The sequence below is a fragment of the Sorex araneus genome, chromosome 1 (assembly GCF_027595985.1).
Source record: "Sorex araneus isolate mSorAra2 chromosome 1, mSorAra2.pri, whole genome shotgun sequence".
NCBI lineage: Eukaryota > Metazoa > Chordata > Mammalia > Eulipotyphla > Soricidae > Sorex > Sorex araneus.
The window spans coordinates 323,593,117-323,611,545 of NC_073302.1; the positions used below are offsets into that span (position 1 = coordinate 323,593,117).

At 41.4% G+C, this 18,429-nt stretch overlaps 1 protein-coding gene across 1 annotated transcript in view; it reads left to right on the top strand.

Annotated features, from left to right (window-relative positions):
- The first annotated feature begins 1,816 nt into the window (after positions 1 to 1,816).
- FGL1 (fibrinogen like 1) overlaps positions 1,817 to 18,429 on the top strand; it is a 33,740-nt gene continuing 17,127 nt past the window's right edge. Inside the window, exons 1-3 of the mRNA XM_055118543.1 lie at positions 1,817 to 1,859; positions 9,525 to 9,604; positions 14,006 to 14,186. Of these exons, the coding sequence (XP_054974518.1) occupies positions 9,533 to 9,604; positions 14,006 to 14,186 (253 nt within the window). The 5' untranslated portion in view covers positions 1,817 to 1,859; positions 9,525 to 9,532. The remainder of the gene's footprint in view (positions 1,860 to 9,524; positions 9,605 to 14,005; positions 14,187 to 18,429) is intronic.

Below are 18,429 nucleotides of genomic sequence, written 5' to 3' on the forward strand. Positions count from 1 at the left end.
CAGGTGCTTAATCCCTGCATTATGTCTTTGGCCCAGCATCTATTAATTCAGTAGCTACATACACAATATAAATAGTTAATGGTGATTTACTAAATAACCTAAGATGGTAAAACTTGCTCAGTTTTAATAAATTTAAAATCCCTTTCTGTAACAATTTCTCAGATCTATGCTCCGTAAGTAAATCAGACATTTCTTCAAGACTCTTATAAGACTGCTTGACAAGCCGTCCAAACATATATTTTAGGAAGGAGTTCTAACTCACTAAGCCAGAGGAAGCTCTCTTAGTTACCTGGGATTAAGATAATTCTTGTTCCTTGATAAAATACTTTATTTAAAATAGTTTTTTAGTGAAGGAACATTTTGAATAATGTTTTAAGATTAAAATTTTAAGATTAATATTAAGATTTTAAGATTAAAGTGTGTTCAGAGAACAAGGATTTACAAGGCTTTTGTGATAGAATTAGTTAGTATATTTACATACTGACTAGGGAAAAAGCAAAAAGAACATAAAGAAAAATTTGGTTTGAATTTCAAAATATTTTATTTTCCACAGAGGTAATTACTGGAACAACCTGATAATTTCATGCCTTTGCTTTTGAAATTTAAAATTCAGCAGTTTGAACTGTCTACACTGATGAATATAAATTTTCCACTTCTACATATTGCAAGTGACTTTTTCTTTCCAGTAAACTTCAGAATTGCCTCTTCATTAACAAACTTGAGTAAACTTCAGAAATAAAACACTTCATTCTGAGTGAATGACAGGAAAATGTTTAAGGAAAAGGTCAAGTCCCAGGAATATTTGAGTTCAAAAAAACAGCAAAGAACAGGAAAGATACACGACATTTTTATTTTACTGGAATCTGGGTTAATAAGTAGGGATCACAGGACAAACAGCAAACAACAACTTGAATTACATCAGAAGTTAAAAAGGAATGATAAATGTAGATTTGCTAACTGAAACTTGTGTAATATGATTGCACTACAACAAATCACCTATTACTCATTGGAAAATCTTCTGGGTTTAAAACAAAAGAAACAGCTAACTCAGTGGTGCATGCTTATAGATAAATTTATTAATTTTGCATCAGGGGATATATTCACTTTTCTAAAAGAACAAATAAACTGAACATTCATCTTGGCAGCTATAAAAATGTATTCTTTAAAAAACCCCTAAATTTTGGCCTATTCTACTTCCAATGACATTTTAATTCATATCTTTATGGATACATTTTTATTACCTTTAAAACTACAACCTAAAACTTCAGTTGAAATTCAGTTTGACTTAATCTTCAATGAGCAATACCAAAATCCATTGAAGTACTCAAACAAACAAACAAACAAACAAACAAAAAACCTCTGAAAGAGCAACAATGAGTGGCTCAAAAATTAGATAAGTCTTTATAAAATTATGTTTTTTGTTTTTTTACCTTCTTGGGCCACACTGGGCAGTGATCAGGGCTTGTTCCTGGCTCTGTGCTCAGGGTTCACTCCTAGAAAACTGGGGGGAACCACATGGCGTGCCAGGGATCGAACCTTGGTTGACTGCATGCAAGGCAAATGCCCTACCTGCTGAACTATATCTCCAGCTTGTTATTGTATTTTTCATAAGAATTTACACAAACAGAAAAAATAAGAGAATAGTCCAGGAGTTGGGATCTCTTTTTTTCAGTTTCCCTTCCAGTTAAGCTGATTTCCTCATACATGTTTCTGAGTTAAAGCCAAAACCAATATTGTCCTAATTTCTAATCAAATAATGGAGAAACAGTTATAATTCTGAATGTAGTTAGAGGATCATAGGAGTAGAGTGACTGGAGCTGATCTGAGCTGTCTCTGATTCTTTTCTGACTCTAACGAAGGTACTTAATGCTCTGTTCTTTTGATATAATTATAATAATTTATAGTTATTTATAGTTGTATTATTAGCCATAACTCAAGAATAACCGTGTGTGTGTGTTTGTGTTTGTGTGTGTGTGTGTGAGAGAGCGAGAGAGAGAGAGAGAGAGAGAGAGAGAGAGAGAGAGAGAGAGAGGGAGAGAGGGAGAGAGACAGAGAGACAGAGAGAGAGGAGAGAGATTTGATTGACTGGAGATAGGGTGTTTCTGCAGTCTGCTAAAACAAGATTTTAGAATTATACTTCCTTTCCATTCCCAGTACAGTTTTAATAAATTGGATGGGAATTTGGTGAAAATAATAAGATCTACATTTTCAGTATATAAAATGGACCATGATATAATTTTACTTGGGAAGTAAAAACTGTCACCTTTATTTCTGTCTTTGGAGATCAGATCTTATATGATCCTTTAAAGGCTTGCCATTGAATACATAAATTATTAAGATAAACAACAAAAACAGCATTACATGCCATTAAAAATTTTTTTTGGAAGACAGTAACCTAAAGGAAAATTCTGTGCTTAGAGAAAATTTTGTAACTAGTTGTTAAGCTAAGGGTGTAGTCTATTTGTGTATGTTAACTGATAAAATATATTTCCAATCAATAACTTTTTTCCTTTCTAATTGCTTTCATACTACATCCTTTCATTTAAATCATAGCTTTTGATTATTTGTTTGTTTGTTTGTTTGTTTGGTGGCCATACCCAGCTATGCTGAGAGCTTACTCCTAGTTCTGTGCTCAGGGACCACTCCTGGTGGTCCTTAAGGGTTCTGATGTAGTACTAGACATGTGCCCTACCCACTGCATTATTACTCCCGCCTTAAACAATACCTTTCTTTTGAAAAAAAAATACAAGCTACTAATATACTTTTGCTTTGAATTTGTTTTTTAAATTTATCTATTTATTTTTAAATTGCATTGCTTTTTGAGAAGTAGAGCCCAGGATCTATCCCTGGTTTAGTGCTCACTTTCTGGAGAACAAACCTGGGCATCTTGCAGGCAAGGCATGTGCTCTAGCCCATTGAGTGGTCTCTCGCCCTGTAATTGTGTTTTTAAATGTTACAGATCAACTGCATAACTTTGAAATTCCAAATTTAAAAGTTTTACTTTTAAATTTAATCAACTTTAATTAACCAAAAAGTTTTTACTGCATTCGATGTTATACTTTATAGCCTTAGAATAGTTTATTTCAGAGTATATTTAGTATAACACAAAATAGTTTATTGCAAACTATTTTATTTAATTTTTTTTTTTGAGTTACACTTGGAAGTGCTGGGAGGTGGGGTGTACTTGCTCCTAGCTCTGTGTCAGAGGTCACTCCAGCTGATGCTCAGGCAACCAAGTGGTGCTGATGCTGAGATCCAACCTGGGCCTTGCGCATGTAAAGCACGCACTCCAGATGCTCCGGCTATCAACCTCCTGGCCTGATTATTTTGATTCTATAATAATTCAGTTTTGAAAATCCCAAAGCAAAAACATTGCAAAAGAATACATCACATCTAGAAAGAAACAAATGCTACTTCATTGCATAGTGAGGGACTGTCTGATATAATGTTACCAGAAGCCAGATTTCAGAGTTATAATGCTTTATTATTATGAATGATGAAGACTAGACTTTTTTCTTATTATTATTTCTGTGTGGGTCATACCCAGTGGTGTTCAGGGTCTACCTGGGTTTATTGACCTGGGTTTGTTCACCCCTGCAGTGCCCAGGGGACCAGCAATGCAAAGGGATCAAATTGAGTTTCCCACATGCTTTGCATGCACAGAGTCTGTTGAACAATCTCTCTGTCCCATAAAGACTATTTGGAGGAAGGGAACTACCAGCTCTGTGTTCAGTGCTTGGGGGACCATGTTTTACCAGGAATTGGAAATGGATGAATGATATGTAAGCCAACACCTTAACCCCTGTACTAGTTCTTTGGCCCAAGACTAGAATTTTAAAGCAAATTTCTTAAAAACGTACCCATATTCCCCAATATTGTAGCCCACAATGAAATTTGATTTTCTATATATTTTAATAAGTTAAATACTAAATATATTTAAATGATGTTATGATTTATAAATAGAATATCTTACATATGCATAGACTTATTTATATTAACTAAATTTAGAGCTGACATTTATATTAACTATATTTAATATAAGCTACAGGGAAAAATTCTGTTATACACAGCTTAAAAAAGCAAAAGCTGTTAGGTACCTCACTTGGTGTAAAGCAGGTATACAACGCGAGCTTGAATTGTAAAGAAAAATAGTTACTAAGAAAACAGACATGGTGAAATACTAGTGCTCTCCAATGTTACTAAAGAGTTTATTATATTAGTGTGTGCACAAATGACTAGCTGGGGTCGGGAGGAATGGTTGCACAGATGCTTATTAGAGCTTTTCTGTAACTGTTTTCTATAATAAGTATCCTTGTGCTTATTTCTTGGTTCATTTAGCTTTGTAATTTGCCTATACTTTTTGGCTATTTTGTTGAATAAAAGGGCAGCCTTTATAGGTAAATTACACACTTTTGTGGTATATGAATCAATCATGGCTTCCTCTGTGTTCTAAGACAAAACATTAGTGTGTGAGAATGTTTCTCTGTGGACCGTTAGGTAGAACGGAATTGGAAATGTACTCTTTTCACAAAGAAAGATGTAAATGTTGTGGTACCTTTTCTGAGTATAGCCAAGAAATTAGCGAATGGTGGACGGAGGCTGAGGAAACAGGGGCAGGCTCTCAATTCGAAAATCCCCCAGTGTCAGACTCTCAAGATCTTGCATATTGGGTGTCTCCCGAGAGCCAACCCCATAGTGTCTGGACAGGGAAAGAGGTGGGAGTTTTGTGGGGCAGGCCATTGGAGCAGGTGGAAGAGGTTACCAGGCCTTGCTTCTCCCATTATTGAACAATGTCCATTCTGGCTCTGTGTCGTGCCTGCACTCCAGCCCCAACTTCCTTTGACCCTGGGAGAACATGAGTCTTGCTGTCAGTCAGCCTGAACATCCTCATCCTCTCCACCTTGCCTTTCAGATAGGCAGAGCCTCCGAGTCCCTGCATGTTGTTCTGGGCAGAGTACTTCTTGTGCCACTCCCCCTTAGCTCCTGCTTGTTATTCTGTTTTAGCTGCTTTACTGGCAATGTCCACCCCATTCCTCCCCCTCCCCCTCCTCCTCCTCCTTTTCTCCTCCTCCTCCTCCTCCTCCTCCTCCTCCTCCTCCTCCTCCTCCTCCTCCTCCTCCTCCTCCTCCTCCTCCTCCTCCTCCTCCTCCTCCTCCTCCTCCTCCTCCTCCTCCTCCTCCTCCTTCTTCTTCTTCTTCTTCTTCTTCTTCTTCTTCTTCTTCTTCTTCTTCTTCTTCTTCTTCTTCTTCTTCTTCTTCTTCTTCTTCTTCTCCTTCTTCTTCTTCTCTCTCTTACTCCCCCTTCATCTCTCTCATCACCTTTAAACTTGTTCCTCTTGAATGCCATGTGCTTTCTCCTCTCCCTTTCACTTAAACCTTTCGTGAGAAAGGATAAATAAATGTATGAGTTCAGTTCAAGTAAAAGTCTCTCTTGGGGAGTAAGGGGTGAGGGATGGGCAACACTCTTGTCCTGTGGGGCCACCAGAGCCACACTCAGTGGTGGGCTTGTAGTGGTAGAGATTGAACCCAGGACTTGGTACATGCCAGTCTTGTGCTCTGCCAATTGGTTCACATTCACATTCCTCTAAAGCCATACTGGAAGAAGAAGAAAGTCCGTCCCTGCAAACAGACTGCAGCTTGTGGGCAATGAGATAGATCACTTTCATCCCTCTGAGGAAGATTTTTGCCTCCTGGCAAAATCTTGATTTTCTACTGAAGCAACAACAGAGTTGTCCAGGTCATCAAATGCTAGAGAAACAAAACTGAACAAGCTGTGGCCTTTGCTATAAAGAAATCTCCCCCGCCCCCACCCCAACATCTTTTTTTTTTTAGGTCTTTGAGTAACACCCAGGGGTATTCAGGACTTATTCCTGGCTCTGCACTCAGGGATCATTCCTGGCTGTGCTCAGGGGGACTGGGAATCAAACATGGGTCAGCTGTGTGAAAGACAAACACCCTACCTTTTATACTTTTGCTCTGGCCTCTGATTTAAAAAAAAAATCCTGTCCTAAGAAAAATAGCAGGGTCCAAAGGAGGCAGTTAGAGATTCAGCTGAAAATGGAGAAATAAAACGTGTAAAGAATGGACCAAATGAGGGGCTGGAGCAATAGCACAGCGGGTAGGGCGTTTGCCTTGCAAGCAGCCGACCCGAGTTTGATTCCCAGCATCCCATATGGTCCCCTGAGCACTGCCGGGGTGATTCCTGAGTGCAGAATCAGGAGCAACCCCAGTGCATCACCGGGTGTGACCCAAAAAGAAAAAAAAAAAGAATGGACCAAATGAAAACTATCCTTCAGCTCAGGGCACATAAACTGTTCATTTTGTGAATATATACTGTACTGATCAGTACATGCAGCAAGCATGAGGTCTCAGTGGAGAAATCAATTGCTTTCTTCCTACAAGGGGGTCAGGGGCTTATATTTAATTACATATATTTTTTGTGTACCCTTGATTTACATTGTCTTTCATTTTCATTTCTTCTCCCAGGTACTGCTTTCCTGAGGCAGTTATGTTTCATTCAATCACTGCACATGGCGCAGTGCTGAGCAGACAGCTGAAGATCAATAAATGCTTATTAATGTTGTTAATGAAAATTTCTGCTTTGGAATTTTAAAAAAGAGAACTTTTTCGGGGTCTCAGGGCAGCCCTGATGAAGAAATCTGACAAGGTTTTTGTAGCTTGACAATTTAAACACAAAGTTTAATTTTATATCGTTCTGACAAAGAGGATGCCTTTAATAGGGGAGAAATTTGTATTAGAAGTAAGTTAGGAAGAGACAAAGCATTTATCTTACAGTAAGAGATTTATTAAGTTTAAAGGGTGGCTCTTCCTGGGGACATCTTGCTATATATCCCAGATTATTGTCCTCAGGCCAGGCTAGTCTTTCCTAACCCCTACAGGGTATTCATTCATTATTCACTTCTTTTTTGGGTGATGACAGAGTTTGTCCCATGACCATGCTCTGAACTTATTATACTTCTATTTTTAAAATTTTATTTTCATAAGGCTGTTCACATGAATTGATTACATTCAATATTTAAGCACCAATCTCACCACCATTACACCTTCCCACCACCATTATTTCAAATTTTCCCACCACCATTTAAGCCTGCCTGCCAGTGGCAGATGCTAGATAACTTATTTTCTATCGATTATTTTGAATATCATAAGAGGTTGCACAGCCACAAAAGCTTCTGGAATTCTCAAATTGTAAATGATTGGGGTCAAGAGACATCTCTGTAGGGAGTTAATCCATTTTGAGATTCATTTGTGAGTCTCTGAATCAAGGCCATTAATGTGCTGAGATGGTGCCTGGAGGCAGTTCATGGGCATAACAGCCAGGACCCCAAGTAGGCGGGGAGACAGGAAAGGACTGTCTGTCTCTGTGGCTGCCATGTAGCCTGGAGTCTTAGTCCCAGATCCCGCATACCTGGTTTTTTCTTCTGGAGCATGTGGCCACCAAGGGTTCATCTGGAGTGGTTGAAGAGGGCACACTCACTCTATCTAAGGTGCCCTGGTGGATTTGGCTCCATTTGGGGTCCAGAGAGATCTCCGGTGAGCTGCTGTCTTCGGGGATTCCCTGCTGAGTCTCAGGTTCAAGGCCATTAATGCATTGAGATGACACCCGGAAGCAATTCATGGGTGTGACAGCCTTATTATACTTCTTTTATGGCACTTAGCCTGTCCCTTTTTGATGCCAGGGAAGCTTGTGGTTTGCCCTGTGTCCATTCAAGTTCCTTGCCAGGATCCTCCTTTTGAGGGTGTTAGGAGCTAAGGTCAAGTAAATATGATAGATACCCAGGAATAAAGATTATTTAGAGTCAATTAGCTCCCAAGTTACAAAAGCATAGCATTAACGGTCTTTCTGTGTCCTAACCAAAAGGACAAAAAGGAAATCCTATACTTTTGCAGTATAGGATCAGGAGTGCCTGGTAGAATTGGTGTGTCTCAGGAGCACTGTGATGGGTGCAACTCAATAAACCTAAGCTCCCTGCTGGAAAAGCAAACACAAACCAATGTTAACCAACAATAAAACATATTAGAAGAATGCCTAGTCCAGGGCCCAGTGATAGTCACCTATTTCTCAGAAAGGCTTAAAACAAAGCTGGGATTAAAAATCTGGTGGAGATTATCTCAGTGCTTCCATATGGAAAGGAAAACCTTTTCCTTTCAAAGGAAGGTTTGGGTTAGAATTCACCTTTGCCGAATAAAAAAATGTATTAAAAAATATTCTATGTAAGCCAGAGCCATTCAGAAGGGAGTCATGTTCATTGAAGAAGGCCATATAGGACAGTGTCTATCCCTTATTCCATATGAGGAGGCCTAGAAAATTAGAAGAATTTCTTTTGTGGGGGGCTGGAGAGATAGTCCAAGGGTAGGGAATTGTCTGGCATGAGCTGACTCTGGTTTGATCCCTTTCACCACATATGGGCTCCCAAAAAACTGGTTAGGAGTGATTTCTGAGCACAGAGCCAGGAATAAATCAGGAGCACCACTGGTTGTGCAAAAAAGAAAGAAAGAAAGAAAGAAAGAAAGAAAGAAAGAAAGAAAGAAAGAAAGAAAGAAAGAAAGAAAGAAAGAAAGAAAGAAAGAAAGAAAGAAAGAAAGAAAGAAAGAAAGAAAGAAAGAAAGAAAGAAAGAAAGAAAGAAAGGATATTTTTCATGGGGGGAAGTGCACCCATTAGTGTGTGTGGGAGGTAAGTATACATCAATGGAGTACAAACCAGGAACTTCTGTTAACACCGAAGTGGATTTATTCCTGAACTCACAGTCTAACAGTATGAAAGAGTTGCTTACAAAACCCAGATGCTTAGAAGTTAAAGTTAATTGAACAGTTGAAGTAGATGGGTCCAGTTCCACCCCCAATGTCCAGGCCTCTCTTTTATCCAACAACAACGTCACACATCCTGTCCATCTATGCCAGGTCTCATGCATGTTATCCTAAAGCCTGTCCTTGCCTCAAGTGTATGATGGCTATGCTGTCCCTAGGCTGTTCTCTATCCAATATCCAATTTCCCGGTCTGAAATCCACAGCTGGAATCATGTCACCTGTGTCCCTTCACTTGGGGGCTTGCTGCTTTGTGACCCGTGGCTAGGCCTCCCTAGAACTGTACCCCAGAAACTCCCTGTCCTCTTGACTTTCCTTAGTGTCAGGCATGTGGTATCCCTGCTGTCCTTGGTCCGGATTAGGTGAGGGGGCAGAGAGAGAGAGTGCCTAGCTGGGGGGTTGCTTTAATCCGAGTCTGTCTCCCACCTCTAGCCATCCGTTTTATGTTTTGTCTGGAGATTTTTCAATGGGGGAGATTTCCCCTGGCTCTCCAACCTTCCTTTCCAAGGGTCACTCCCATATTCAAAGCACGCACTCTAGCCCTTCCAGCAATCTCCGGACCCAAGGAGAATACCTTAACCCTCAGATTAAAGTTGGCATAGAACTGCATCCCCCGAAGCAACTTTGGTGTAAACTCAACTTTGGTCTCATAAAAAGTTGAATGTACCAAGTTTATGAAATTCTTTTTGTTCTTGCAGTTTGTCCAATGGCAACAGTGGTGCAGCTGTTCAGTTTTATTCTGGTTATTACTATCCTAGTAACCAGCAGGGTGAGTTGGGTAAGTGTCTTCTTTCATTAGTAATGCCTGCTCTGACCTGAACTTTGTTTTAATTTTGTTTTTGTTGTGGGGTGGTGTCAGGTACTGAGGATGTAATCCAGAGCCTCGTTCAGTCAAGACATGTCCTGAGCTACATCCAGACTACGAATTTTTCCTTTAGTTTGTTTTCCTTTACTTTGCACAAAATCCATAGTAGCATTGATTGAGAAATCTTAAGGGGGAAAATGAAAACTTAGTGGAAGCACTTAACATATAATAAGCATTAACCAAGCACTTTAGATTAATTTTTTTAGTGATAGTTTTCACAGAAAACAAGTAAATATCTTTTAAATTACAGGGGTTGGGGCTGAAGAGATAGTGCAGGGCTTAATGCAGTTGGCTTGTATGCAGCCAACCCTGGTTCAATACCCAGCACTCTATATGTTCCTCTAAGGGGTGACTCCTGAGTACAAAGAGAGAAGTACGTCATCTCCCCAGTGAAAGTAATTATTTGTGTAGTTGTGCATTATTGAGAAACTGGGGAAGGATGTCAAGGTCCAGACCCATGGCCTCACATCAAAGCATGTGCTCTAACATTGAATCACATCCATGTCCCAGGAATTTAAAGCTGTCGTATGAAATTCACTGTGGGTTTTCCAATATTGGTTACCACTAGTCTGAGAGAAACTGAATACTTATGAGCAATTATAATGAATACATGTCTTTCTCCACTTATGCATAAAATGCAAGAAATACTCATACATTCAAAGTACACAAAAGGCCAGAGCTACAGGTCAACAGCCTGGTTCACATGCTTGGTTAATTCCTTGGCACTGCATACTCTATCCCTGAGCACTACCAGCAACGAATTCTGAGCACTGAGCCAGGAAAAGTCCTGAAAACCCCTGGTTATGGCCCAAAAACAAACAAGGAAAATAATACCAAGAACAGAGAACAGACCCAAGATTCAGATTTGTCTCCTGAGATTGGAGAAAAAGGAAGGAACTTCTGCCACCACTTCTTCTCCTGCTGTAAGATTTTCAGTTTTGAGGCTGAATTTCTATATAGGTGTTATGCTTCCTGTGTACCTCTTTTCTTTGCCCAAATCAAATATGAAATTATGATTCTGCCTACAAGAGTGCCTAGAAGACAGCATGCCTTCAAATTTATGAAACTCAAGATAGTACAAGCAGAGAGTCTCTTGCCTGGCGCCTGGCTGTCTTCCCCAGGGCCCCTCAGAGGGGGTGGGCTTCAGTTTCCCTCCCCGCCCCAAGCAGAGCTCCCGCGGCCGGCCGAAGACCTCTGGAGCCAAGTCATAGCCATGCTCAAGGCCCCTCTCCACATTTTCGGATGAGCCTCACACATGAAGGAACTGGCAGAGGAATCCAGGTGTGTGCAATCCGGGGCTGAGACCTCTAAGCCTACTCAGATCGGGACTGGGCCTCTTCCACCCAGATTCCCCATTTTCCAGTAGCTAAGTGGTCACACCCAGGAACTGCCCCCGGCGCCGTGTAATCTCACCAACGGCCAACATCCAGAGACTTAAAACCAAGCTCCCGGAAGCGTGAGGCTGCTTTGTGGCCACGCAACATCTGATAGCCTAGTTCTCCCTCTGGGAGAACCTGGCAAGCTACCGAGAGTTTCCTGCCCACATGGGAGAGCCTCACAAACTCTCCCATGGTGTATTCATATGCCCAAAACAGTAAAAATGCCAGATCTCATTCCCCTGACCCTGAAAGAGCCTCCAATGTGGCATCGCTGGGAAGGACGAGTAAAGAAAGGCTTCTAAAATCTCAGGGCTAAGACGAATGGAAATGTTACTGAGACCGCTTGAGAAATTCAAAAATCAATGGGATGATGATGATGAGTACAAAGCTAGGAAGAGGAAGCAATGCAAACATAAGATGGGAACTACATGTGATATCATAAAAAACCATTTAGGAAACAACAAAGATACCGTAAAGCAGTTACACATCATATTTCCTAATTTCTCAGAAGTAAACATTTATACTCAGCCCAAGAGATCATAACATCAGCCACAAGTAGAGATGCGAAAGTGACAAAATGGCAAAATGGGTCTTTTGTCCCCCCCCCCTACCTTTTTTGTCTAATACTGTTATTTAATATTATAGCAAACTGTTGGCCTCAGTAGCTCTTTCCGGGAGTCCCACCTCTGCAATTCATTCTCAATCCACATCTGCTTTATCTTTGGAGAGTTCTGTTCAGTCTGAGACCAGCCCGGGGTCAGGGTCCTGAGGACTGAACCCAGGGCTGAGACTCATCACTGAGCCACACCCCACCCATCCGCCAGCTCTGAAAGCTTGGAGAAAGGAGCTGATATGGGTGGGCGGAAAAAGTCCAGTAAGTAAGGTGTTTGCCTTGCATGAGCTGACCCTGATTTGATCCCTGGCACTGCATGTAGTATACTGACTGAGTTAGGGACAAGCTCTTCTAGGTGTGATCCAAGTATGAAAGGAAAAAAGAATAGAAAGGTGGTAAACTCTTTCATGGGCCATTGGACTTTTTTGTTTGTTTGGGGGCTCAGGGCTTCTCTCTGGCTCTGCTCTTTAGGATTGCTACTGGCAGGGCGTAGGGGACCATATGTGGAGTCTGGGAGAAGCTGGCTAGGCTCAGTTCAAGGCTCCCACCCTGTCCACTGTACTATCTCTCTGGCCCCAGGCCATGTGACTTTTTCAAAAGCTTAAATCAATGACTTATGTGGAACTCAGGTTTCTCCTATCCCTTTCTGAGGTAATTTAGGGAAAAACAATAAATATATCAAAAGTTAAAATGATTCAGTGGTTTCAAACACAGCTACTATCATCATCATCATCATCATCATCATCATCATCATCATCATCATCATCATCCCGTTGATTGTCAAATTTTTTTATTTTTTTGATTTTTGGGTCACACCCAGCAATGCACAAGGGTCACTCCTGGCTCTGCACTCAGGAATTATTCCTGGCGGTGCTCAGGGGACCATATGGGATGCTGGGAATTAAACCCAGGTCGGCCGCGTGCAAGGCAAACGCCCTGCCCGCTGTGCTATCGCTCCAGCCCTGATTGTCGAATTTCTTGAGCCATCTCAGTAACGTCTCCATTTGTCCTAGCCCTGAGATTTTAGAAGCCTTTCTTTACTCGTCCTTCCCAACGATGCCACATTGGAGGCTCTTTCAGGGTCAGGGGAATGAGACCTGGCATTGTTACTGTTTTGGGCATATGAATACACCATGGGAGAGTTTGTGAGGCTCTCCCATGTGGGCAGGAAACTCTCGGTAGCTTGCCAGGTTCTCCCAGAGGGAGAACTAGGCTATCAGATGTTGCGTGGCCACAAAGCAGCCTCACGCTTCCGGGAGCTTGGTTTTAAGTTTCTGGATGTTGGCCGTTGGTGAGATTACATGGCGCCGGGGACAGTTCCTGGGTGTGACCTTCTAGCTACTGGAAAATGGGAAATCTGGGTGGGAAAGGCCCAGTCCCGATCTGAGCAGGCTTGGAAGTCTCAGCTTCAGGTCACACACACCTGGGTTCCTCTGCCGGTTCCTTCATGCGTGAGGCTCGTCCGAACGTGTGGAGAGGGGTCTTGAGCATGGCTGTGTCTAGGCTCCAGAGGTCTTCAGCCGCAGGAGCTCTGCTCAGGGCTGGGAGGGAAGCTACTATAGGGTTAAGAAAATGCAAGCTAATATCTCTCATAGGGGTGGACCATGTATTATCAGATTAAAAGCATTTAATTATGTTTGAAAACATGTTGATAACAAAAAAAATCATTCAATTAGGCTGGATTTTTTTTAAACTTTTGGACTTTTAACATAGCCATGCTTTCTTTCACCTCCCTCCCTCCCTCCCTCCCTCCCTCCCTCCCTCCCTCCCTCCCTTCCTTCCTTCCTCCCTCCCTCCCTCCCTCCCTCCCTTCCTTCCTTCCTTCCTTCCTTCCTTCCTTCCTTCCTTCCTTCCTTCCTTCCTTCCTTCCTTCCTTCCTTCCTTCCTTCCTTCCTTCCTTCCTTCCTTCCTTCCTTGCTACATCCAGCTCTGCTCAGGGCTTATTCCTGGCCTTGAGTTTAGTGATTCTGGCAGGGATTAGGGGACTATATACATTATCAAACATTGATCCAGGTTGGCTGTGTGCAAGGCAATCATCTTACCTGCTTATCTCTCTATCACCACGCCATACTTTCTTATGTTTATAACAAATAATCATTTGTTATTTTATATATTATTATATTATTATTAACATATTGTTATATATTATTTTATATATTTTAAATAACTATTTGTTATTTCTTATAACAAATAGTATTTAAACTTGCAAAAAGCTTTCTGAAACAATAATGGAAGTGGGGCGGGGAACACCATATAACCATTAATATATCCAGTTTATTGGGAACACATGTCCTATGAGAAGAGCTGTGTGTTATTTTGCAGGCTCTTGAGGACTGTCCCCAGGAGCAGGAGAGGCTCAGAGCCCAAGTGCACATGCTCGAGACCCGAGTCAAACAGCAACAGATCAGGATGGCACAGCTTCTACAGGAAAAGGAAGTCCAGTTCCTGGATCAAGGAGAGGAAAACAGCATCATTGATCTTGGAGGCAAGAGGCAATATGCAGGTCAGAATCTGTCTTTCCCCCAGTACGTGTTCTGTAATCATTTGATCACTTTAGGTGGTATTTGTTTTTGTTTTTCTTGGCCACACCTGGTGATGTTCAGGGGTTACTCTTGGCTCTGCACTCAGGAATTACTCGTGGAGGTGCTCTGGGGATCATATGAGTGCTAGGGATTGATCCCTGGTTGGCCACTTGCAAGGCAAGACCCTACCTGCTGTGCTATCACTCCAAACCAATCACTTTAGGTTTTGCTAAAGAACTTTTTCTACTGTAATACCAAGCATTAAGAGGCATCAAATAAACTTTAAGTGTCTTTTTTTTTTTTCTGGCACAGAGTTCATATATCCACTCCTACTGCCAAAATATATTATAATTTCTCTATTGAGTTTCTGCCTTAGTCAATGAACTGACCAGTGAACACTTTGTAAGGTCTGAGATAATGTTTGTGGTGCCTGTGTTCACACTGAAGCTTGTGACCTCTGGCCTGCAAGGCAGCGCCTCCAGTCTCTGGGTTGTTTTGGGTAATGTTCAATGCGATCTTTCCACTTGGTGTCTGTCAAGAAGCCTGGAACATGATAGAGCCTCATGTTTATGAGTGCAAATAAGGCAGTTGTAGAGGAGGCAAAAGTAAGATTAGCACATATAAAATGGGAAATATATCTGGGTAGTTAATTAATTAATTAATTTGGGGAGGCTACACCCAGCAGTGCTCGGGGTCCCTCCTGGCAGGGCTCAGAGGACTATGTTTGGTATGTATGGCTAGGGAATTGCTCTCCCAGGAAATTCCCCAGTATTAGGAGCATATTGGCTTGGTGATTTGGAATTCAGAAATATAGGGTGGAAAAGTATTTGGACATGATCGGTTGTGATGTTTCTATTTTGTATTTTACATTCCAGATATTCTGAATTTATTTCCACTTCTCAATAACACGCTGCACTCTTGAGCCTATGGAACTTTGCATTAGACCTTTTTCCTCTATCTGAAACATCATCTTTGTCTCTCCCGTCTCCTATTTATCAGTTAGATCCCAATTTAACGATTCAAGAAACTTTTCTTGGCACTCAACTAGGGATTAGAGTCCACTTTTGTACTCTCCAAAAGCATCCTTTACTTTTCTGTCTTGGTACTTAGCATGGAGTATAGCCATCTGTCTCCCTTGCTAACCCGTTTGTTTGCTTTCCTCAACACCTAATATGGTAATTGGTATATGCTAAATTGTTCTATACTTATTTTAAAACTGAATTGGTGGTACAGATCAGCATTTAAAAAAGTTATTGAATCACTACTGCACCAAGTTGCAAAGTTATTTATGACTGAGTTTCAAGCATACAATAATCGAGCAGTCTCTTCACCAGTGTCCCCTCCACCTTTGCCCCCAGTTTCCTTCCCCTTTCCCCCCCCAACCTGCCTGCAGGGAACCCTTTGCTTTTTTCTTTTCTTTTTATCGTTTAAGGCACTGTGGCTAGCAATACTGTTACTGAAAGCATACCATGCATCTCACTTTACCTCTTTTTAGAAGCTAGTTCTCATCCAAATTAAAGCCTTCCCTTTATTATTGTCATAGTTGTCCTTTGTCCTATTCTCCCCACACTGGCAAGCTTCCTATTAAGGACCAGGGCTCCAGCCCTTTGATTCTATTGTCTTTGGGCCTTGTTCTCCTACTATGTTTCTTTATATCCTGCAAATGAGTTCAGCATTCTTTTAAAGTGAGGGATAACACTACACTCGGAGTGAAATAAGGTATTTGGATGGTAACTTTAGAGAAATAAGTTTATTAGTCAAGGGATACCATACATATATGTGGTTCCAAAATTAGCTATGAAAACGGTCTCAAAGGGTGGAGGAGATGGCTCCAGTGGTGGAACTCAGGCATGCTGAGTGTGATGTGTGGGTCCTATGTTCCATCCCTGGAACAGCCGTGCCCTCCCTTGCCCTTGCTTCAGCACAGCTAGGCCCACGAACCTCCAGATGTAGTTATATATTTTTTAAAAACTATTTTAAAAAAAACAAAAAAATGATCTCAAGGACAAGGATGAATACAAGAAAAGGACCATGATTTCTCTTCCAAACCAGTTTCAAGACCCAGGGCAGGAATTTAGTCTAAATCACTTTGTTTCAACACAGATTCATGTATCAGATGATGGAAGGAGGCAGGCCGCTGATCATTGTCCTGGAGACTGTGCAATCATGAGGGACTGACTTTTCAGAGCTAAAAGTCTGATCCTTGAGGTGATAGTTCTGGGAGCACTTTAGCAAACAAGAGGTCACCAAAGACCTCGTCATGAAATCAGTTCCTATGAAATTAAAATAACCACGGTCAGAGCAGGGCAAAACACAGAAGGAATGAAGTAGAAGACTTAAATGGATAGAGTTAAAACAAACCATTATAGTGTAATATGTCTTATAAAATTCAAATATATAATGATAAAATGGCTGATAGACATCTAAATGACTCTTTCTGGCAGTGCTCAGGAGTTACTCTCGGCTCTGCATTCAGGAGTCATTCCTGGCAGGCTTGTTGGACCATATGGGGTGCCGGGGATGGAAACTGGGGTGGCCACTGTAGCACTGTAGCACTGTCATACCATTGTTCATCAGTTTGCTCTAGAGGGCACCAGTAACATCTCCATTGTGAGACTTGTTGTTCCTGTTTTTGGCATTCGAATACACCATGGGTAGCTTGCCAGGCTCTGCCGTGCGGGTGGGATACTCTCGGCAGCTTGCCGGGCTCTCCGAGAGGGAGGGTCGGCCATGTGCAAGGCAAACGCCCTACCCTCTGTGCTATCGCTCCAGTCTGGAGCGGCCACATGGAAGGCAAATGTCCTACCCACTATACTATCTCTCCAACCTCAATTTTCATCACATATGAAACATATTATAATAACATATGGAGACAATACTGGTGCCCGCTTGAGCAAATCGATGAACAACTGGACGACATATGATATATAGTGTTACATACGATATATAGAAATATAATGTATAAGAATCTTATGCTTCTGTTGTCCTTAATTAAAAAATAAAAATTTGTTATGATCTTTTAAAAATGTTTATATACCTTATGAGTGAAACAATCCTTCACATATAAGTGAAATAAAACTATTTTCCAATATGAATGAAATAAAAGATTATTTATCTTTACTCTTCTGACTTACTTTATTTAGCATGACCACCTCCAGTTCCATCCATGTGTAGTAAAAGGCAAGACATCATCTTTTCTTACAGCCTTACTGGGACTGCATAGAGTATACACGGTTTAAGGCACTTGCCTTCTATGTGGCTGACACCAGTTTGAACCCCAGCACCTATGTGGCCTTGGAGCACCACCAGGAGTGACCCCTGAGAACAAAGCCGGGGGTGTGCTTTGGGACCACTGATGTGATCTCCCATTCATACTTTTATTGGGGGTGGGGATAAGGGGGTGGTTTCAGGATATGATACTAGTCAGGCTTTGTGGTACTGGGGGATTATCTGGAGCATCCTTATGGTGCTTTCGGGCTCCAGTGTCACACCTGGCAGTGTTCAGGGACTGTTAGGGCTGCACTGAGTGATGCTCAGGGGACTGTGTGGTGTCTGGGATGGCACCCTACCCAGTGTACTAACTCTCTGCTCTAGCTACTCAGTCTCTAATTGAGCGCCAGTTGTTTCCACATCTTGGCTATTGAAAATAGCCTTGCATATAGGTGCACTTACGTTTTTGAAATACATTTTTTACCCCTATTTTTTTTGGATAAACTATACCAAATTTAAATTTTGGATAAATTCTGGATTATATGATAGCTTAAGTTAAATGTTTTTTAGAAATCCTTATACTGTTTTTTGTAAAGACGGAACTAGATTACCAATAGTGAACAAGTGTTTCTCATTCCCTATAGCGTTAGTAGTTCTTGGCCTTTTTGCCATAGTTCATTCTCACTGGTGTTAAGTGGTATCTGTGTGTTGACACCTTATTACCATTTGGTGGACTGCACCCAACAGAGCTCTAGAAGTCATGTGAGACTGAAGACTCAATGGAGGCCTCAGGCCATTTCTTCCCAGTCCTTTGAACTGATTTCCCAGAGTCCTGGTGATTTTTCATTTGCTTTTCCATGATGAACTGTGATGCTGGTCATTTATTCTTGTTCTGATTGTTGATCCCAATGTCTTCCTTAATTTTTTTTCTTTTGTTTGTGGGGGTTCCCACCCAGGAGTGCTTAGGGCTTACTTATGGCTCTGCACTCAGAAATTACTTCTGATGGATTCAGG